This window comes from Coniophora puteana, assembly GCF_000271625.1.
Source record: "Coniophora puteana RWD-64-598 SS2 unplaced genomic scaffold CONPUscaffold_1, whole genome shotgun sequence".
NCBI lineage: Eukaryota > Fungi > Basidiomycota > Agaricomycetes > Boletales > Coniophoraceae > Coniophora > Coniophora puteana.
The window spans coordinates 1,844,367-1,865,403 of record NW_006913053.1 but is presented as its reverse complement, the minus strand read 5'-3'; the positions used below and the strand labels follow the sequence as shown (position 1 = coordinate 1,865,403).

At 52.6% G+C, this 21,037-nt stretch overlaps 7 protein-coding genes across 7 annotated transcripts; 3 read left to right on the top strand and 4 right to left on the bottom strand.

Annotated features, from left to right (window-relative positions):
- Positions 1-91: 91 nt before the first annotated feature.
- On the top strand, positions 92-1,623 carry CONPUDRAFT_114879 (ATG16-domain-containing protein). Its single transcript, XM_007765099.1, has 4 exons — positions 92-313; positions 371-494; positions 553-811; positions 1,040-1,623. The coding sequence occupies exons 1-4, from the start codon at positions 223-225 to the stop codon at positions 1,445-1,447; spliced, it is 882 nt and encodes a 293-aa protein (XP_007763289.1). The 5' UTR covers positions 92-222; the 3' UTR covers positions 1,448-1,623.
- On the bottom strand, positions 1,622-3,815 carry CONPUDRAFT_78829 (uncharacterized protein). Its single transcript, XM_007764576.1, has 5 exons — positions 3,661-3,815; positions 3,530-3,603; positions 2,509-3,456; positions 2,145-2,409; positions 1,622-2,095 (listed from the first exon to the last, which is right to left on the bottom strand). The coding sequence occupies exons 2-5, from the start codon at positions 3,569-3,571 to the stop codon at positions 2,031-2,033; spliced, it is 1,320 nt and encodes a 439-aa protein (XP_007762766.1). The 5' UTR covers positions 3,572-3,603; positions 3,661-3,815; the 3' UTR covers positions 1,622-2,030.
- Positions 3,816-3,932: 117 nt separating this feature from the next.
- Positions 3,933-5,269, bottom strand: CONPUDRAFT_161234 (uncharacterized protein). The gene is made up of 9 exons (XM_007765098.1): positions 5,188-5,269; positions 5,032-5,135; positions 4,905-4,982; positions 4,641-4,853; positions 4,486-4,581; positions 4,418-4,429; positions 4,337-4,367; positions 4,249-4,280; positions 3,933-4,201 (listed from the first exon to the last, which is right to left on the bottom strand). The coding sequence occupies exons 1-9, from the start codon at positions 5,219-5,221 to the stop codon at positions 3,980-3,982; spliced, it is 822 nt and encodes a 273-aa protein (XP_007763288.1). The 5' UTR covers positions 5,222-5,269; the 3' UTR covers positions 3,933-3,979.
- A 77-nt stretch (positions 5,270-5,346) lies between these two features.
- CONPUDRAFT_161233 (uncharacterized protein) lies at positions 5,347-7,911 on the bottom strand (the record flags this gene model as incomplete). The annotated part of the gene is made up of 14 exons (XM_007765097.1): positions 5,347-5,709; positions 5,769-5,957; positions 6,008-6,073; positions 6,124-6,147; positions 6,205-6,430; positions 6,489-6,575; positions 6,628-6,794; positions 6,847-6,906; positions 6,959-7,153; positions 7,211-7,232; positions 7,292-7,392; positions 7,463-7,480; positions 7,539-7,735; positions 7,794-7,911. 14 exons carry the CDS (start codon positions 7,909-7,911, stop codon positions 5,347-5,349), a joined length of 1,833 nt encoding a protein of 610 aa, XP_007763287.1.
- A 217-nt stretch (positions 7,912-8,128) lies between these two features.
- CONPUDRAFT_148579 (6-phosphogluconate dehydrogenase) lies at positions 8,129-10,099 on the bottom strand (the record flags this gene model as incomplete). Its single annotated transcript, XM_007765096.1, has 10 exons — positions 8,129-8,184; positions 8,236-8,314; positions 8,369-8,514; positions 8,564-8,711; positions 8,769-8,980; positions 9,032-9,298; positions 9,361-9,777; positions 9,839-9,941; positions 9,996-10,029; positions 10,086-10,099. 10 exons carry the CDS (start codon positions 10,097-10,099, stop codon positions 8,129-8,131), a joined length of 1,476 nt encoding a protein of 491 aa, XP_007763286.1.
- A 771-nt stretch (positions 10,100-10,870) lies between these two features.
- CONPUDRAFT_148578 (uncharacterized protein) lies at positions 10,871-13,464 on the top strand (the record flags this gene model as incomplete). The annotated part of the gene is made up of 9 exons (XM_007765095.1): positions 10,871-10,970; positions 11,031-11,244; positions 11,294-11,408; positions 11,461-11,608; positions 11,659-12,230; positions 12,284-12,483; positions 12,542-12,690; positions 12,742-12,808; positions 12,867-13,464. The coding sequence occupies 9 exons, from the start codon at positions 10,871-10,873 to the stop codon at positions 13,462-13,464; spliced, it is 2,163 nt and encodes a 720-aa protein (XP_007763285.1).
- Positions 13,465-13,650: 186 nt separating this feature from the next.
- On the top strand, positions 13,651-18,276 carry CONPUDRAFT_78822 (aconitate hydratase). Its single transcript, XM_007764575.1, has 24 exons — positions 13,651-13,962; positions 14,019-14,027; positions 14,079-14,181; positions 14,232-14,371; positions 14,411-14,416; positions 14,492-14,613; positions 14,666-14,748; positions 14,801-14,861; positions 14,927-15,117; positions 15,166-15,324; positions 15,376-15,429; positions 15,482-15,610; positions 15,661-15,694; positions 15,747-15,768; positions 15,822-16,230; positions 16,295-16,346; positions 16,405-16,412; positions 16,461-16,656; positions 16,706-16,761; positions 16,813-17,353; positions 17,405-17,626; positions 17,678-18,026; positions 18,078-18,199; positions 18,250-18,276. Exons 1-20 carry the CDS (start codon positions 13,658-13,660, stop codon positions 17,062-17,064), a joined length of 2,391 nt encoding a protein of 796 aa, XP_007762765.1. The 5' UTR covers positions 13,651-13,657; the 3' UTR covers positions 17,065-17,353; positions 17,405-17,626; positions 17,678-18,026; positions 18,078-18,199; positions 18,250-18,276.
- The last annotated feature ends 2,761 nt before the right edge of the window (positions 18,277-21,037 follow it).

Sequence of the window (21,037 nt, the reverse complement as noted above, 5' to 3'; positions counted from 1 at the left end):
CCGTGGCCCGCATTCAGACCCCGCCCGGCCACTGCCGAATCACTGCCCTGTGCTAGCCATTGGGTGAATCTGGAGTAAGGCAGGCGTAAGTGCAAGTGCTATTCGATTTCCTCATATCCACTATAGCTCGGTTCGCGTCTAACACCAGACTCGAAGGGCCACGGACCGACTCGCCCTCCCCTCGGCTGCACTGGGACTGCACGCTCCCCGCTCTCCTCCACGATGGGGGAACCATCATGGCAAGAGCTCCTCCGCCTCCGTCTCACAGAGCGCAATGCGAAGCAGGCCTCCTTCGCATCCATCATCGAGCAGTGTACGTCTTCACATAACCATCCTACTTGAATCGAAATAAATCGTACATGTCATTCAGACCGCAGACTCGCACAGCAGACAAAGCTCCTCAAGGAGCGCAATGCCTCCCTCCTCAAGGCCATGGGCTCCGTACGCGCCAACCCCTCCTCGTCCACCGTCTACGTCCCAGGCACGAACGAAGAGTGAGCATCATCTGCCCACGCTCGATCGACCTTGTCAGATTCTTATTCACCACCACAGCAACCCCGTCCGCGCCGCATACATGGCCTCCCTCGAGTCCCAGATCTCCTCCCTCCGCGACGAGCTCGCCACAGTGTACAAGACCCAGGGCCAGAACGCCCAGCGCCTGCTCGCGATGAACGAGACCCTCCGCGAAAAGGAGGAGGCAGCCCGCCTCGACGCCGAGGCCCTCCGCAAGACCCGCGACGAGGTCGCGACTCTCCGCCGCAAGGTCGACCAGCATAACGAGCTCATGGCCGAGAAGGACCGCACCGCCCAGGTGAGCGTTTCCACTAACACCACCTTGATTATCATCATCGCCGCCCCCTCCCGTTCCCGCCGGCGCGTCGCACGCGCGTCCCTTGCGCGCTTTGCGCACCCTTATGACCCCATCCCAAAAGACATCTTCACCTCCCACCCCTTTCCCTAATCTCATCGCCCTTACCCGGTCCACCACGCGTCTAACACGTGCTTCCCCTACTCCCCTCCTTGTACCATCCCACCACAGGTCCTACACGACGAAATATCCACCCTCCAGCTCGAGCTCGGCCAGATCGAGGACCGCAACCAGACGCTCACAAAGGACAACGCAAAGCTCCTCCAGCGCTGGCTCGACGACAAGCAGGCACAGGCAAACAAGCTCAACGAGGCAAACGACTTTTACGAGGACATGCGCTCCCGCCACCAGGCCGTCGTCAACTGGCGCGACGGCGGCGGCTCCAGCAGCGAGACCTCGGGCGGTGGTGGTGGTGGTGGTGGTGGTGGTGGTGGTGGTGGTGGCGGCGACCCCTCCGACCCACCAGCCGGCTCGGGGTCGGGAAACGCACCGAGGGAGGGGGACCCGACGACAGCGACGACGACGGATGGGCCGCAGTCTCTGTCGGAGGCCAATCTGGAGCAGACACCGAATGGCTAGTCGTCGACGATGCCGACGCCGACGAGGTCGAGAAAGCCTAGCTATCCCAGTAGCCCCCTCCCTAACTTGCCTAATTTCATACCCACACTGTTTTGTATCGCATCTTTCCCTCACAGTAGTTGCTTTCGGACCACACTTTTTCTTTCTCTTTGTTCTTTAAGAATATGATACAGCGGATGAGCAGTGAATTCTAATGCATGTGCAATAGACATGTCAAGACTAGTCATCACCGAGCACAAGTGGAAGAAAACAACAGTTGTGATGGTCAGCTCATCTACCGCAGAGAATAAACAGAGCTGGGAACTGGATAAAATAAAGAAACAAAGAGATAAAGCCTTAGCAGAAACAGAGAGCACGGTTACTGTTAAAGGGAATAAGAAAGAAAAATAGGTGTTAAAGAAGAGAAAATAAAGAGTGTTCTCGGAAGTACAGTGATGTTGCTTCTTCATTCATTTTGAACATTTGAACACGCAGATAGTGGGCAAGGATGGAAAGTTCGAGGGGACAGTTTGTTGACGTTCGCATGGCTACATTGAGTTTGGTGAGACGAAAAAAAGCAATTGCGTGTCATGACTCCCAGAGCTTAGGCAGGACCCTGGCCCTGCCCATTAGCACCCTGCTGGCCAGCAGCCTGCTGACCATAGTAGCCTACATCGCCGTCAGCAAGAAGTAGAATGTAGAGCAGATTAGCACCCACCGCCCCAGTAATTCGAGTAGTAAGAGCTGGGATCTCCGCCAGGCCACTGACCCTGAGCACCCTGAGCAGCAGCAGCAGAGGGATCTACGGCGCCAGGCTGAGTGTTGGCACCAAGTCCCATACCGCCAGCAGCGCCACCCGGCGAGGGCTGCGGCATGCCGGGGCTGCCTGGACCAGCCCCAGGCGCCTGGTTGGGGAAGCCCCCATACCCGCCGAAGCCGTACTGGCCGTACGTATTGGGTGGTTGCGGCATCCCATACATCGGCTATAGTAAGCAAGTGCCGTGAGTTCCCCGTTCATTACCGCCTCGGCCGTTCCTATGGAAGCGACTTTAAAGACAGGAGAATCAGAGAATGATGCTCACCATGTTGCCGTACGGCGCCGCCGTTGCTGTGGGACTCATCGCGGTGGCCTGTCCGTCCGTGCGATCTTTGCCCCAGCTGCACTTGATCGGACGACCGTGGACCATCTGACCCTGCAACTGCACAATGGCCATGGCCGCGTGTTCGTGCGTGTCCAGCTTGACGAACGCGAACCCACGGTCAGCCTGCATGCGGATTTCGGACAGATAGCCGATGGACTGGAAGAGCGGGATGAGGTCGGCCTGAGTGCAGTACGGGACCAAGTTGCCGACGTAGACGGTGGAGTTGTACGAGGGCGTTTGCTGGACGACGGATTCGTACGAGAGCGGGCCACCCTGGAAGTTGATCGGAGCGGGCGCCGTTCCGACGCCGCCGCCGCCACCAGGACGAGGAGCAGGAGCACCAGCACCTACTGCAGGGGCTCCCTGAGTTTTCTGGTTCGCCCAGTTAACACGGATGGCCCGCGAGCCGAGCCATTCGCCGTTCATGGTGGCGATAGCCTGCTCGGCATCGGTTTTATCCCTGAAGGCAAGGAACCCGTAACCACGAGATTTTCCGGAGTTCATGTCCCACATGACGCGTGCGTCCGACATGGTGCCGAACGCGGCGAATGCCTTTGCAAGCACTTCATCGTTGACCTCCGGGCTGAGATCACCGACGAAGACGTGGAAGTGACCAGAAGTGTCCTCCTTGTTCTGTTGGCCCTGGTATGCCCAGTTCACACGAATTTCGGTGTCGAAAATTTTACGCCCATTGAGGGTCTGGAGGGCGGTCTCGGCAGCGCGCATATCAAGGTATTCGACGAAGCCGTAGTTGAGGCCACCATGCTGGTAGTTACGATCCGGAATGATCTTGACATGCTGGACGGGGCCGGCGACAGCAAAAATCTCAGTGAGCATGTATTCGGTGACGCGGGGGCTGAGGTTGCCGACGTAGAGATGAGCTCTCCTCTGTAGAGGACAGGAAAGGAGGGGAAGAGATCAGTCAGGATATGAGGAAAGAATGTTCGGGACATGTGCTTACCGGAGCCTCTGCGGGACCTCCCATATTACCCATAGGATTCATGGCTGAAGATTGGACAGAGAAGAGAGAAAGGGCTATTATGAGATGAGCGCCGGTTGGGATATTAGCTCAGGTGGGCTGGAGAGACTGACCGATGAAAGTGGAGAGGGGTGAGACAAGATATGGATGCCAAGTCCGTCAGACAGGAGACAGAGAGACAGAAATGAGAAAAGAGAAAGAGAGGAAAAGAGAAAAGAGACGAGGAGAACAAGTCAGAGACGCAGCGGAAGAGCGAGCGAGAGACTCAGAGACTCAGAGGACGAACTGGTCCGGCGCCACCACTCCCGCAGAGACATGGGAACCAGCTCACGGATATCGCCGCTTATCAGGCACAGCCACATTCACACGCCCATTAGCACTGCCCACAAATTGGCTTTACTTGAACACTATACTATATACTAGTAATTAATATTACTTGTTTGCAGGCACATTCAACAGCACACCACCCCCGCTGCTCGGGATATAGCTCACGTTGCTGTTCGTCGCAAGGGAGGCCACAATCGCCTTGCTTGCCTCAATCTTGCGCAGTGCCAAGAACGCCTCCCCAGCCTTGTCCAGCGCCTTTGAGATCGTCGAAGCCGCCTCTGCTTCTCCCTCGGCACGGATGACTGCCGCTTGACGCTCTTGCTCCGCCTGCAGATGGTCAGCAAACCATGTGGGCAACCGCTTTAGATGCGTACCTTTTCCACGATAAACTTGGCCCGCTCCGCATCTGGTACGGTCGAGACCAGTCAGCTAAAAGCTCATACAGCACTGACAGTGACGTACCTTGCTGAGCAATTTGCTTGGCTTCGACCGCCTACGACTGCGTTAGTGCCAGACCGCTGTAACTCTTATCAAAACTCATACCTGCGTGAACTCCTATATTCCCACTACTTGTCAACAAAGAATCAAATACATAGTAACGTGCAACTTGCCTTGCCGAACGTCAAATGGGTAATTGAAACATCCTCCAACTTGATGTTGAACTCCCCGGCACGCTGCAACAAATCTGCGCGTATTCTTGACGAAACCTACACACCCCGCGTTATATGCACCGAACGCGTGAGTACACACCACAGTAAAGACGCACCACTTCGCGTTGCGTGATGAGCTCGGCAGCATCGAACTGAGCCACAATGGCCTTCAGAACTTCATTGCCAATGGAAGGGAGCACCCTCTCGTCATAGTCGAGACCAAGGCTCTGGTAAATTTTGGGCAGGTGCTCGGTGTCGGGTCGAGACATGACACGCAGAGTTATTGAGACCATCTGCAAGTCCTTGGACCCAGTCGTAGTAGATATGTTCTTGGGGAAATGTCAGGCCATGACGCGTGTCAGAAAGTGTTGTCCTCTCACTCTAGGCTTGATGCGACAGTCATAAAGGATGGCGCGCTGCAGCCAGGGAACCAAAAAGTGCGTTCCTTCACCAGTAGCCTGTAGGTTATGAGTGTAGAGACCTCTCAAAGATTCCAGATAGGCATACCATGTCCTTGACACCCTGGAACCGGTCAAACATAACTGCGCGGTACCCTCCTGGGACATCGTAAATACTCGCTTGGGCGACTGCAAACGCAACACCGAGTGGGACTATATTGGACTCAGTCAGCTGCATACATATGACGATAATGCACAATCATACCAATGGCCCGCGAAAGAGCATTAGGAAGGGCCATGATTGAAGAGTTCGCAAGTTTAGAAGACGAATGAAGTCAAGGTAGTAGCTGAGGTCACGCCGGCAAAAGGAGCCGACACGCGTAGGAACGGAAGCATAACCAAACATCTCATCAACTGCTCCTATCTATTCCTCTGCCAACATGTCACTTGCACTACTGTTAGCGCTCTTCTCTATGACCAGATCGCCTCGTCTCTCTTTGTCTCCGCTCTCCATCCTAGCAGAGTGACTGCCAAACTGCATCGCACGCTTCTTGCGCGAGCTCGCCTCCTTGAGCCCGAGCCTGTACACCGCCAGCCTCAGCAGTGTCTTATCTCCGAATCCAATTGGCAGTCTGGGGTCAAGCTTCCGGTGCACCGGCAAACTAGCCAGATAGTTGACCACAGACAACGAAAGGAAAGGGTGCCTTGTCTCTTTCCCGTGCGAGGAGATCACGCGATCGTCTCGCCCTAGATTTCGAGTAGGTATTCTGTCGAGTTCAAGCTGGAGCTGTTGTGGCGAGATCAGTCCCTCCGAAACGCAATCTCTGCCACTCTTTGAACTCATACCTCGTCTATAACACCCTGCCAACCTTTATGTGTATAGGCGGTTTGATGCCGCCCATACCCTCCCATCAGCTCATCCGATCCCAGGCCGTTGAGTAAAACTCGGGCTGGACTAGTGTAGTCGATGTATTGGTCCCCTTGGCGCACCCGTCCAACGCCCCTTGCCGCGAAGTAGAGCGCCATGGCAAGACTCTGCGTAACGTCTCTGTAAGCTCCTTCTTTAGAACTCGTGTCTCGCCTACCAGGTCCATCACGGTCTCTCTCGGCCACATCAGTTGCTCGATGGTTGTGCGTGCAGCTTGTGATTCCTACTTGAGTGAGCTCAGCTGCTGTTTAGTAGGCAGCTCTCAGTACGCACAGCATACGGAACGTCAATCTCTACCTGCGGCCCATTGTGAGCATCTAAACACAAAACATAACCAGAAATTTAATGTCGTACAAAGTTCCAAACACGATCAGGACACAATCTTCGCAGCTCCTCGACTTCTTGAAGCCCGGTCACTCGATCGGGTACCAGATAAGACGGGCTTCCTCCCGAAACATCTCCCGTTACATTATTCTGTTTCTTCTTCTTTAATCCCGCCTGGGACCCTCCGACCTTGACTTTTCGAGGATTCTCAAAGGCGACGTTCAGCAAGTCGATGGGTTCGTTCGCCTGAACATGACTGTATAAACGCGTCAGACCCTTCCATGTTCCGATGGGTTGTGTGAAAAGGAAGTTACCGATGCGCAAGGTAAGCAACGACTGTACTGTCGATGCCGCCGCTGAAAAGTACTGCAACTCTGCTTCGTGGCTGATCCGAGCCACCTCTGAAACTTCATGTCACTATATGCTTTCAATAGCAGACTCATAGGAACGTACCCATTTTGAGGTATGCTGCAAACATGAAGCATCACGCTCATGTCTAAATGCTCAATCAGGCCGTTTACGGCCTTGTCAATTTCTTCAGGTATGACATCCTGATCTATTGAGGCAATCTTCGGTATATCATCGCGAGGTATTACTGTGTTGACCCGTTTCGGTACGGCCTATATCAACGGTCAGAGGATCAGAAGGTCATCAAGGCAGCCTGTATCTCACAAACTCCTCTTCTCGTGTAGAATCCTGACGCGAAAGCTGAGAGAAGCATGCTCCCATAGCCTATGATTTCTGAATCAAGCAAAGTCAATCAAGGAGCTCATTAACCTCGTACCTGACCAGATTGGTGACGGCCGAGGTCAAGGCAGTGAAACGACTCCGAGCTGACTTCGACAAGGTCGTACAGTGCATGGTAGCCTGCGGATACCGACGCGAGTATAAGATACGGCTTCTCGGTTGTGGGTGTATGCATTAATAGCGAGCGTCTTCCGAGGGGGTCACGGCCAAAGTAGAGACGCCTGGATCTTGCCTGAGCAACGTTCAATGGCGTCTCAGTATGATCCTATCTCTGTGGTTATGTGCTCACATGAAAATACACAAATGCATATCTTCACACAGACCAAGTCAGAATCTGATAAGAGCACACTGCATCGTTGACGCGACTCACGGGCCTTCAATGGTCCCAAACAACTTGGGTATGTCTTCAGGCGTCGGCAGCACTTCGATCGCCTCGAACAGCCGTACACCGTCGTTTTCGCGCTGATCGATCTACATTATCAAGACGCGCTTTGCAGCATGAGCCATTCATGGTCTACTGAAAGCAACGCGCAAAACTGACGTCTAACCCCTCGAAAACCTAAAATAAATTCTGTGAGATCGAGATCATGAATCCGGCGTAGAAAATCGAAGCTGACCTCTCCGTTCCAGCAAAGAATGTTTTCATCGCGTATGTGGGGTTGCTCGACAGGGTGGTCACCCCGCAAGCGCAGCTCGGACGCGTAAAGCTCAAGCGAGATCGAACAACCGCAAGTCTGCGTGTCATTATGAGGAGAAGTGTGTTTTTGATCGCCATCGGATAGTGTGACGCGCTCGGATCGCTGAGCGTCTGGCCCTGTATATCACACTGAGCTCAGCATCGAGTTTACATTGTCACCTTTCTTACAGCGTACCTCTATGTCCGTTAACAATCCGCAAGCGTGAGCAAAGATCTCCAAGCTCGTTCAGAGTTCTCTGATCGAGAGAGACACCTGGACATGTCCCCAAAACCGAGCAGAAGATGCCGCACATGGTGGTGAAAACAAAGAGCGATCCACTTGCGTTCTCATCAACCTCAGGGGCTAACCGCGTCGCTCCCATAATTACATTCAATGAAAGTACTCGGTGTGTGCTTGCATTTCTGATAGTACATACAACATGATTTTGACTACTTATCGTACTTAACACCACACTGAAGTCTACATGGTGAGGCAACGCGAAGAAAATAAGAAAACAAAGTGCGCTGCATTTAAGCAGAATAGGTACTGGCGGAGACATTGCCTCCACGACCAGTCCAGTTGATGTCTGAAATAGCTGTTATGAACGCTGCTGGTCGTCATGGACGAGTGAACTTACGGATATCCTTGCCGGCCTGGAGCTTGTCGTTCTCCTTGCCAGGGACGACACGGAAGGTGTGGGCACCGAAGTAGTCACGCTGAGGCAAAAGTATGAGAAACAAAATTTACTCGCAAAAATCGGCTGCATTTACCTGTGCCTGGAGGAGGTTAGCAGGGACGACTTCGCTCCTGTAGCCATCGAAGAAGGCGAGGGCAGTGCTGAAGGCAGGCGTAGGGATACCCCAGAGGACGGCCTGAGCAACGACACGCCTCCAGCCAGGTTGGGCCTTGTGGACGGCTGAACGACTGATTAATAAACAAGACCAAATTGATTAAAAGACTCTTACCCTTGTTGAAGAAGTCGTCGAAGAGCAGGGACTCGAGGTTGCCGTTCTTCTGGTAAGCGGAGGTGATGTCACCAAGGAAGACACTCTTGATAATGCAGCCGCCACGCCACATTTGGGCAATACCAGAGTAGTTCAGCTTCCAGTTCAGCTATAGAAACGATGTCTTTATCCAGCCGACACATCAAGTAAGCATATCAATACCCACCTCCTTGGCGGTCTCCCTCATGAGCATAAAGCCCTGAGTGTAGGAGATGATCTTGGAGGCATAAAGAGCCTGCTCAAGATCATCAATGAACTGCTGCTTGTCGCCGCGGAAAGGCTCCTTCTGGGGGCCGGTGATAGCCTTGCTTGCGCGAACACGCTCCTCCTTGATGGAGGACAGGCAACGGGCGAAGACGGCCTCACCAATGAGGGTGACTTGGGAAATACTTAGTAAATTCAACTTTAGCATCTAAATTAGTTACATACCAGGAGTACCTGCGTCGAGAGCAGCGATGGCTGTCCACTTTCCAGTACCCTTCTGGCCAGCCGAGTCGAGGATCTTAGTAACAAGAGGAGTGCCATCATCGTCGTTGAACTTCAAGATGTTAGCAGTGATGTCGATGAGGAAGGAATCGAGGACACCGGTGTTCCACTTGAGGAAGATGTCAGCAATCTCGGTCTCTCGGAGACTGAGACCACGTTTGAGAATGTCGTAGGCTTCAGCGATCAGCTGCATGTCGCCGTACTCGATACCTAAACAGAATTCCGTAAGGTTGGTATAAGCGTTCTGAGGAAATTGTAATAAAAATACGGACCGTTGTGAACCATCTTGACGTAGTGTCCAGAGCCGGTCTGACCGACCCAGTCACAGCAGGGCTCGCCGTTGACCTGAGCAGCAGTGGCCTGGAAGATCTCCTTGATGGCGGGCCACGCAGCGTCCGAACCACCGGGCATCAGCGAAGGACCATAGCGGGCGCCCTCCTCACCACCGGAAACACCGGAGCCGACGAAGAGAAGGCCCTTGGCCTCGAGCTCCTGGGTGCGACGGATTGAGTCGGGGTAGTGGGAGTTACCGCCGTCGATGATGATGTCACCCTTCTCGAGGTGAGGCTCGAGCTGGGAGATGAAAGCATCGACGGCCGGGCCGGCCTTGACGAGGAGAATGATCTTGCGGGGGCGCTTGAGCTTAGAGACAAGTTCCTCAATGGAGTGTGCGCCCTGGACATTGGTGCCTAGAAGGTAGGGCACGGGTTGAATTGTGTTTTAAATTATGTCATCTATGATCTTATCTACCTTTTGCCTCGTTGTTGAGGAAATCGTCGACCTTGCTGGTGGTACGGTTGTAGGCGACAACGTTGAAGCCCTTGTCGTTCATGTTAAGGATCAAGTTTTGACCCTACGGACGGCTTAGAACTGACAGTTGAATCGGGCGGCGAGGAGGGAAACATACCATGACGGCCAGGCCGATGAGGCCGATATCACCACTGTGTACGAAATTATGGTTAGCATGCGTGACGGAAAGGGACAATAAGCAACGTACGTAGGAGTAGACATGCTATGGATGTATGAGAGAGGATAGGGAACGGGATGAAGAGAGGAAAGACGATCGAGTGCAGATTAAGGAGTTCTGGGTGCGGACCGCAATGGCGTGAGATCTCCTATCGATTGACGGAGAATTTCCTCTCATGAGCATATGCACATTATTGAGATGCTGACCAACGTTGGCGTAATAAACAGCAATCCCCTATGAGCTAACGACTTACTCCGTCTATCCGTCATCTGGATTACAGGAACGCTGCTATCCATATGGCCCCCGTGCGGCGCGGCCGTTGGTCTACTAACACCTACCTATGTACCATGCCATCGACCGTCTTTCCCCTTTCACGACCTAGCGTTTACCCACTGGCATCGGTCACTATCGGCCTAGAGGAACGGAGGAGCATCGATCCGGGAGGCCCGTTGATCCATGAACGAACACTCACACACAACCTCGTCCGTGTGCTGAACAACAGCGCTAGTGGGTAAGCCAAAGTGACGCTTGGCCAATAATGATAAGATCGAGAAGGGTTTAGCGAGGTCAGCTTTTCCCACCACCGCGGTACGTGTTAGCAATGTGTTAGAACTTAGCAATCGTTCTTTCTCTCTTGAGATCCTCGTGCGCGCCCAAGCTTCAGCTTCATCCTTCTTCCGTGTTCGTCGACGATACTTTTACCAACGACTTCGCTAAATATACTTGCAAGCCACATTCAGTCGTACTACGGCTCGTGAGCCGGACTAATAGGCATTCTTTGAGCATTATATCCCATCGCAGGCAATAGAGCAAGGATGACTTCCCTCCACAACAGCGCACATCTAGGACTGAACCAGAACCACGACATTATCTGTGAGGGATGGATGCTCAAGAAACGCAGGAAGAAGATGCAGGGTCTGTCACTCACTGTCCCCCGCCCGACCCATCCCGCCTGACGCGTGTGTACATGTGCAGGCTTCGCGAGGCGCTACTTTGTCCTCCACCGCTCAGGGGTCTTGTCCTATTCCTTTGACCCCAAGCACCCTAGCCGCGATGAGATTTTCTTACCCAACGCTGCGGTATCCACTGCTCCTGGTCGGAAAGACATCCATATAGACTCAAACAACGCCACGTTCCATGTCAAATGTCTCTCCGCGGACGATTTCAACACGTGGATGTTCGCGTTCAGGTAAGTGGAACGCACACAACAAAGGTGACGCACAAGTAAAGTGCATCAGGAAATGTATTCCTTCAGAGTCTCGTAAATCAACAATGGGGAGGGCTACCCCTACTCAGCGGGTGGCCCATTCGCAGTCTAACATGGCCGGCGCTATCGTCGAAGCCATGGGGGCAGTATGTGTATTCTCCAAACAAGGCCAGTCGTATTTCACTCAGTTTATATCAGTCAATCGCGGAGCTTGAGCAAGCGATCGGTACGTTGGAGGCCGAAGAGGCGTCCAAGAGAAATCCTGGTTCTCTCAAGTCCAAGGCAGAAAAAGACAAGTACAAAGAGCACACCAAAGACGCATCGATGTTCAGTCTTTTCAAGAAGCGTGCGTGTACTCTCCGATTTCTTTCGGCCTCTCCAGTGACTCCCGTGAAGCTGGAGGACATTCCGAGAGCAACTCCTCGCATCGAGGTCATCCCGAGAATACAACGTTCCTTCATTTCCAACGTATCCAGGAGATTATGGATGCTCTCAAGTCGCAGCAGGCTGATTTACTCAGATCACTGCATGCGCCGCCCCACACGGACAATGCACCGCCCGCTCCTACGCTATTGGCAACGACTCCTGAAGAACGAGGCGACTTCCGCTCACCATCACGCTTCTCTACTCTCGCAGGACGGCAATCAAGACGAATGTCGCGGATGTCGGTATCCACAACTGCCAGCGACGCGGAATGGTTCGATGCTGGCGAAGAGTTTACTCTAGATGAGCCAACCCCTGAAGAGGAGAAAGCAGACGTTGCTGCCGAAGATGATGATGACGATATCCATGATTCCGGCTCGTCGGACGAAGAATGCCACCCCACTCCAACTCGTAGACCAAGTCGGGCCAGCAGGACACCGTCGCAGTTGAGCGCCAAGCATGTCGTTCGTCGGACACAGCTACCATCCGGTCCTGTTGGCGATGAAGGTAGCCTCTTTACGATACTGAAAAAGAACGTTGGCAAGGTGTGATGGGTGACAAGTGTTGATGCTAAAGTCTGACGCTATCTGTTGCTTAGGACTTGTCTACGATTGCGGTCCCGGTTTCATTTAATGAGCCGCTATCGTTGTTACAGCGCATGGCCGAGGAAGTTGAATATCACACTCTTCTCGATCAATGTGCGAAAGCCACCGACCCAGTCGAGCGTATCTGTCATGTCGCCGCGTTCGCTGTTTCAAGTTACGCCCACACCAGATATCGTTCAGGCAGGAAAGGCTTGTATGGCTTCTCATTTCGGTGAAATATCTGCGAATTGACTTGCGTTATATAATTTTAGCAACCCTATGCTGGCGGAGACATTTGAAGATGTGCGGATGAAGTTCATTGCGGAGAAAGTGTCGCACAATCCAGTCATCTTGGCCTATCATGCCGAAGGCGAGGGATGGGAGCTATATGCAACTTCGGCTGGAAAAACAAAGTTTTGGGGTGAGCCAATCTTCTCATGACCTTGCAAGGAGGATTACAAACTTTACTCAGGAAAAAGTCTGGAGATTATACCTCTTGGGGCTACCCATCTCAGGATAAGTGATGCACACTACACTTGGTAAGTGCTTGAGGATAAGAGGTCCAGACGTGCACCGCTTATGAAGCCAATGTATCAGGAACAAGCCATCATCGTTCATGCGGAACCTGATGATGGGCACTAAGTATCTCGAGCACGTCGGCAAAATGACCATCGAGAGCGTCCACGACAAATATAGCTGTGTTCTAGAGTTCAAACAAAGCGGCTACTGGGGCGCATCCAATGAGGTGTCCGGAGTTGTCACGGACGCTCATGGGAAGAAGCTAGCCACGCTAGAGGGAAAGTGGGACGAACAGATCGCGCAAGTGCTCGACTCGTCGCATCTCAAGGTACTGTGGCGAATGACGCCTATGCCGAAGGAGGCGTTGGAGTACTATGGATTCACAGCGTTTGGAATCACGCTGAACGAGATCACGCCTGATATGAATGGATGCTTGCCACCAACTGATTCGAGATTGCGGCCAGATATTCGGGCGTTAGAGGAAGGTGATGGGGACAAGGCAGAGGCGGAGAAGACTAGAGTGGAAGAGGCTCAGAGAGAAAGGAGGAGAGCAAGCAGAGAAAGGCAGCCGAGATGGTTCAGGCAAGACGGCGAGGAGTGGGTGTACACTGGGGGATATTGGGAAACGAGGAGCAGTAGTGGCTGGAAGGAGGCGTCTGTTGAGCCATTGTGGTGACGGGCATTGGACGTGAAGCGCGTCGGATGACATTCGGGCCATCGGCGATTGGCGAGAGAAGCCACGGCCGACGGTTGACTCGATCACTCGGCCCTGGCCCCTAAACTCCGTGGCTGTCATCTAAGGTACACAGTTTTCTACAATAACATATTAGCTACAACGAGCATCTCTTCTCCACTATTCTGTGCTCGCCATGGCCGTCAGCGCCCTGAGTAAGGCTGCCCGGCCAACGCAGCGTCTCCTCCGCCGCGGCCTGGCCACCCACGTCCCTGTTCACAAGGACTGCTCCTCGATCACGCCGCCCTATGAGCAGCTGCTCGAGAAGCTCGCTCTCGTGCGCGAACTGCTCAACAACAGGCCACTCACGCTCGCTGAGAAGATACTTTACAGTCATCTCCATGACCCTGCTAAGAGTCTTGCAGGCGGTGGTAAAATCCGTGGTGAAAGCTACCTCCAGCTCTCCCCGGAGCGCGTCGCGATGCAAGACGCTTCTGCTCAGTACGTCCCTGCCCAGACTCTGCTCATGTGTATGCCTAACCTATGCTTCATGACAGGATGGCACTGTAAGCTTGATCGTTGTCTTGTTATTTTCCAATCCGACATTGTGTCTACAGGCTCCAGTTCATGAGCGCAGGGCTCCCTAGATGCGCCGTCCCGACCAGCATTCACTGCGACCATCTTATCCAAGCGGCAGAAGGCGCAGAGACGGACTTGAAGGTAATGTACATCACAGAAGGCAGAGGATAATTTGTTGAAGTCTTTCCCAGCGTTCTATCGTTTCGAATCAAGAGGTCTTTGACTTCCTGGAGAGTGCTGCCAAGAAGTATGGTATCGAGTTCTGGAAGCCTGGTTCGGGCATCATTCACCAGATTGTCCTTGAGAACTATGCAGCCCCCGGAATGCTAATGTCAGTGACTCCAGCGCTTAAAGTCTCTTGCTTTGGTTGTTTCGGCTGACAAATCAGTTGGCAGGCTCGGAACTGGTGCGCTGTCCCCGCATAGCAGCCTCTCACCTGACTTATACATAAAACAGACTCGCATACTCCTAATGCTGGTGGCCTTGGAATGCTAGCTATCGGTGTTGGAGGCGCTGACGCTGTGGACGCAATGACTGGCACTCCATGGGAGCTCAAAGCGCCTCAGGTTGTCGGTATGTCGGCGCATTCTTCAAAGTATAGATAGTGGCTCACAGCTAGGGTTAGGCATACACCTGACTGGGCAATTGAATGGTTGGGCAACGCCGAAGGATCTCATCCTCCACTTGGCAGGCAAGCTGACTGTCAGGGTTCGTTCGTTTCTATTGCTCCAGCTGTCATGGAGGCTTATATCTGGTGCAGGGAGGAACAGGTCGCATTCTGGAATATTTCGGTCCCGGTGTCGCAAACCAGTCCTGCACGGGTATGTCCACAATCACTCCAGTTGTTTGTCCTAGGTTGCCCATCTTAAATGTTGCTACTGTAAAGGTCTGGCCACTGTTGCGAACATGGGCGCTGAAGTTGGTGCCACGACGTCGACTTTCCAATATACACAGAACATGCGTGAATACCTCATTGCAACGGGTCGTGCGCCGGTCGCACACGCCGCCGACAAGGCTGCTGCAAAAGGCTTCTTGCAAGCTGATGAAAAGGCCGAGTACGACGAGGTCATTGAGATTGTACGCGACGTTTCTCCCACGTCTAGCTCTCTACTCACCCTTGCCCAGGACTTATCGAAACTCGAGCCCATGATTAACGGTCCTTTCACCCCTGATTTGGCTACTCCGCTCTCCAAGTTTGGTTCCTTCGTCAAAGAACAAGGATGGAAAGACGAACTTTCCGCCGGTCTTATTGGTTCTTGCACTAACAGCTCTTACGAGGACATGGTGTGTATCGCAAAACTGAAGAGAGAGTTCTAACCAATATAATACAATCAGACACGTGTGGCAGAGTTGGCACGCCAGGCAAAAGATGCTGGTCTTACCGCCAAGGTACTTGTACATTAGCAACTTTTGAACGGTTGCTACAACTATCTTTCCCTAGGTTCCTTTCCTCTGCACTCCCGGTTCTGAACAAATCCGTGCGACCATGGAGCGTGACGGTGTCACGAGCTGTCTGCAAGACGTTGGTGCTACCGTCTTGGCCAATGCTTGTGGACCATGTATCGGCCAGGCAAGTCTTTGTGTTATGCCCTTTGTCGCTTCTTGGCTGACCTGCCACAGTGGAAGCGCGAGGACTCCAAGAATGAAGAGAATGGTAAGCTTACTAATAACGTCTCTTCAACGTACATTGATCCATGACTGCCTAGCCATATTGACCTCTTTCAACCGGTATGCGTATCGGAGGTTAATGCAACCTGCTTTATCTAACCCGAAATATGCAGGAACTTCAAGTCTCGAAACGACGGAAACCGCCTTACGATGAACTTCCTCGCGTCGCCCACAATCGTGACTGCCATGGCTTTCTCCGGGAAACTCTCATTCAACCCCATGCATGACTCTATCGACCTTCCCTCCGGCAAACCGTTCAAGTTCAGCCCGCCCGTAGGACAGGACCTCCCGTCGCAGGGATTCGCTGCCGGCAACACTGACTACTACCCCAGCCCCACCCCTGAGCCCCAGCCTGAGACGAAGATAATCATTGATCCTAAGTCACAGCGATTGGAGATCCTCGAGCCCTTCACGAGCCACTTCGGAGAGGGCAACGGTAACACGCGTGGAAACGAGCTCCCTCCTCTAAAGGTGCTGATGAGAGTGCGAGGCAAGTGCACGACTGACCATATCTCTGCGGCTGTGAGTGAATGAACACCTTGGTTGCATTGCATGAAGTTTGAATGCGTTCGTTTTTTTCTTCCAGGGACCATGGCTCAAGTACAAGGGGCACTTGACGAATATCTCTGAGAATCTTCGTAAGTCTAAGCTTACACAAGGTCTCCTTATTGCATAGATGACTTACCTGCTTTGCAGTGATCACGGCATGTCGCTTGCTCCACTTGGACAAATTGTGACTGACTTATGCGCAGGCTGTGAATGATGAAAATGGTGAAGTCAATGTTGCATTTGACCATGATCACGATGCCTCTTCGTCATCGACCGATACGATACCTGCTGTCGCCAAGCGCATGAAGGCTCGCGATCAACCCTGGGCTCTGGTAGTCGATGACAATTACGGTGAAGGCAGTGCTCGCGAGCATGCCGCGCTGCAGCCACGATTCTACGGTAAGCTGGATCGCCCTGCAGTCGAAATTTTATCTAACGCGAGATGCAGGCTGCGCTGCCATTGTCGCCCGCTCGTTCGCGCGTATTCACGAGACTAACCTGAAGGCAAGCGCACTCTTCACCTACGCTGCTTTAGTTCGCTAACTCTTCATCCAGAAACAAGGCGTTCTACCTCTCTGGTTCGCTGACAAACGCGACTACGCTCGCATTGGCTCGGGAGATGTCATCGAGACTGTCGGCCTCGCTGAGTTGATCGAGGGTAAGGCTGATGCGACCGTAAGCCTTCGGGTGACGAAGCGTGATGGCGGGGTCTTCACCATACCCACCAAGCATACCATGTCCAGCGACCAACTCGAATGGCTCAAGGCTGGATCCGCTCTTAACTACATTAGATCACAGCTGGCTTAAAAATCCGTAGTATTACTAGCTCCGATTACGGGTATATACAATGTCATTAAATGGCTTTAGTTTAAAGGGTACATTGAATGGTGCCAAGACTTCATGTCGAGGTTAGAGTCTTTCCTAGAGATGTGAGCTCTGAGGCGTTGAGAAGTTCGTGCTCCTTGAGGACAGATAGCGCTCCTTTAGCGAGTGTTATCACTGAGTCGGGCATTCCGGCGAGCTGAGCAACTTTAAGGCCGTGGCTGTCTCTGTTCACGCCCGGTTTCAGACGATGAGAGTACGCGAAATGATTGTCCTAAGCGTGGCTGGTAAGCTTGGGTATACATAGATGAGAAATTGCACTCACGTCGATCTCTTCGATCCCAGTGCAGTGGAAGCTTATACCCTCAAAGGAGCCTCGCCCGTGAGATTTGCCATCGTAGCCGAGAATGTCTGCTAGTTCGTGAAAGTGGGTGGCAAAGAGTGCTCGAGAACGATTGACAGTCAAGAGATGGTGGACGGTCGCAAAGGCAATAGCAAGACCGTCCTTGATGGTAGTGCCTCGACCCACCTCATCCATGATAACCTGGGATATTGTCAAAACAGGCTATAATTGCATGAAAGGATGTAGACCGACCAGGCTACGAGGCGTCGCCCGCCGCAAGATTTCTGCAGTTTCAAGCATCTCGACCATAAAGGTACTCCTATCGCGGAACAGATCGTCCTTAGCCCCAACCCGAGAGAAGAGTCTGTCCACGATACCGACGACGGCCGATTCTGCAGGGACGAATGAACCGGTCTGGGCAAGAAGGGCAATTAATGCTACTTGTCGAAGCACTGTAGATTTTCCCGCCATGTTAGGGCCGGTGATAACCTGCAAACGGGAGGCATCGGTCATTTCGATCGAGTTCGGAGTGAAGACTCGTCCCGCAGCAAGAAGTCCCTTCTCGACTGTGGGGTGTCTACCATCAACGATTTCAAAAGACATGCTAAAACGGGGCTTCAGAGCAAACAAGAGCGCTGACTGGAAGATTACATACTCGTCCGTTACCTGAGGCTTCACGAATCCCATCTCCTTAGCGAGCCTAGCGAAACCAATCGTGACGTCTAGCTCGTCCATGATGCGCGAGTTTCGCCTGATATGCTCTGCACAGGCAGCTACCTATCAGACTGCATTAGGTGCAAAAACTATTTGAAACATGCCGAAAATACCTCGTCGCGTAGCATTCTGAAAGCTTCTTTCTCAGCCTCGGTTATGGCGATACTAATTTCTGTGATTTGGCTTCCGAGTAAAAACCATGGCTTCATGGTCGAGTGAGAAGAGCGGGCTTAAACGAGGAGGGGGACACTTTACCTGGTAGAAGAAAGTGCTCGTCGAAGCGTTCTCCGATAGCTTTTGAAATAGCGGGGAGGCTTTTACTTTGCCGGCATCCTTCTTGTTCCGGCCGACGTGAACATGAAGGCCATAGATAGGGGATGAACGAAGGGTGAGCGAGGGCGCAGCTACATTGTGCGTAAGTCACGATACCGCCTACAGTGCAAGGGCTCACAATACTCAAGTTGCAGCTCCTGTCCCATCTTGACGCGACGGTCGAGCAGGTCGTTGAGGGCTCGATGGAGGCTAGTGAGCGCGGGGGAGAAGCTATCAAGACGTTTAAGCCATTTCGTAAATTTATAGCTTTGGAGAGGCGCACTCGGGGTTGATTGTCCATTTTTGACCTTCAAACTTAGAAGCCGGAGAGTTGACAGAGTCTTTCTTCAACGTATCAGTGTCGGCATCAGGATCATCAGACAGTTGTTCAGCGGTTGGTGGGCTATAGTCATGTAACGCCGCCTTGATGCGATCCGAGAGGTCACTTAGGTCGTTCATGCGAGACACCAAAGTTTCGATACTCTGCCAATCCTTGTCTGTGGAGGCGACCTTCTCCTTTTGTTCCATGTCTCGCTCCAGCTGAATGCGTTCCTGAATCGAATTCCAGGTAGTAACCGTCTTCTGGAGGGCAAGAAGATCACTAGGGTCACCTCGCAGGAGAAGGAACTTTTGAACGATGCGAGATGTATCAGAGAGCTTCATGAGAAGTTGCTTGACGTCCTCGAGAAGGTGTGGGCGTGTGTAGAACAACTCGACCAGCGACTGTCTGGCTTGTATTTCTTTGATTGATGTACTTGGTGAGCCTGGGCTCGATTAGAGCGCAACTACAGTGAAGAAGTAGTTCACTCACAAAGCCATCGTGACAGCAGGCGAGTGCCCCCACTTGTTACTGTTCGCTTAACGACGCTCATGAGGCTTCCACTAGTCCCTCCCTCGCGAGAAGTCTCACGGATTTCCAGAGCCTTGATCGTATGAGAATCAATTTGCATGCGAGTATCAGCGATGTCACGGTTCGGCATAGTCAACGTGGGCATATGTTCCAGTAGGTTGACACGGAGGTAACTTGTGAGAGTACTGATGGCACCGGCTTCTTGAGCAGTGTAGACAGAAGCTTCCCGCTTAGACTCTTCAGAAGCTACGACGTCGTCCACGATGTGGTTTGTAGGTAGAAATGACTCTGAGGCTAGTGCTGAAGTTGGTGCATAAGAGACAAAATGGCCGTCCTCGTCTACAGCTCTCCGTACAGGATGTGAAGAATCCGACCGGAGCGACGAGTCAAGTACGACCTCTCGTGGCCCTATCCTGGTTACTTCGTCTTTGAGCGAATCAGAGGAACAAGTTTTAGTGAAGAATTCTCCAGTTGAAACATCAATCCAAGCAAGTCCCAAAAGGCCATCAACCAACTGGTTTGGACCCGAGGCGCTGTTCACAGCAAGAAGATAGTTGTTCTCGAAGTGGTTCAAAAATGGCTCGTCGATTAATGTGCCAGGAGTGATGACACGCGCGACTCGTCGCTCAAACTCAGGCTTCTGATTGAGCTCCGTCCGTCGAGGGTATTCCTCACACATAGCCACGAACAGCTTGTGTTGTTGAACCAGAACTTTGAGGTACCGTTCCAAGTGTATGATCGGGAAACCACACATGGCGATGTCTTTCTTGTCCCATACTCTGGAAGTTAGCTTTATGTTGAGAAGCCGAGCCACATCCACGGCTTGATCGAAATAGGACTACAAAGACCAATACCTTGAGAAAAAGAGCGCGGGTACAGCGCGACGGCTTACCTCGTAGAATTGTCCGACACGTGTGAGCAAGATGCAATGCGGGAACCGTTCGAGATTCGCCAGAATCTCAGTAGCCAGCATGTTTCGAGGTTGACTAGGCTTATTCGACACAGAGGGTGCTGGCTCATCGGCGTCGTCTTTCATTACTGACTTGCGAGAACGCCTGCGCTTGACAGGGGCCTCGGTTTCTGCGGTGGCATCTGTTATATTGTTGTTATTTCTGAGTGTATATCGCATCAATTGGCATACCTTGCGGAGTATCGGGCTGAGCAGAAGCTTTGACACGCGTACGTGGCTTTCTTTTCCGTATAGGAACATCATCCAAATTTGCAGGGGCATTTCCGGGCTCAATTTGGCCAGTGGCATGAGTAGCTAAGGACGTATTGTTACCCCCGAGGCCCAACGCAATGTCGTATATGATTCACCTGTATCAGATGACTCGGAGCCACCATCTGTGGCGGGCCTGGTTGGAAGCTCAGAGAACTTCTTCTTGGTGACTGTTACACCACGAGTGGACTTTGACGCAGAAGTGGTACCGCGAGACGCGTCCGTTGCGTGAAATTCACGGCGCGTGGCTTGTACAAGGACAGACTGCCGACTAGCGAGTAGTAATACAGAGTGGCGACATCGTAAGGTCGCCGAGAGCATGAACGGTGGGCTGTAATCTCTTGCTGCTACAGCTTGGAACGAAAGAGGGAAGGGAGGGCTGCCTGTGCTATGTCAAGCACAAAGGGGCCTCCGAGCAAGCGTGACATCGCGAAATAGGCGCGAAGCGCGCCAGTGGCGCAAAGCGGCGGAGTTCCAAACATCGTCCCAAGTTTCTCGCCGTTCTGTTTTGCCCTCCCCA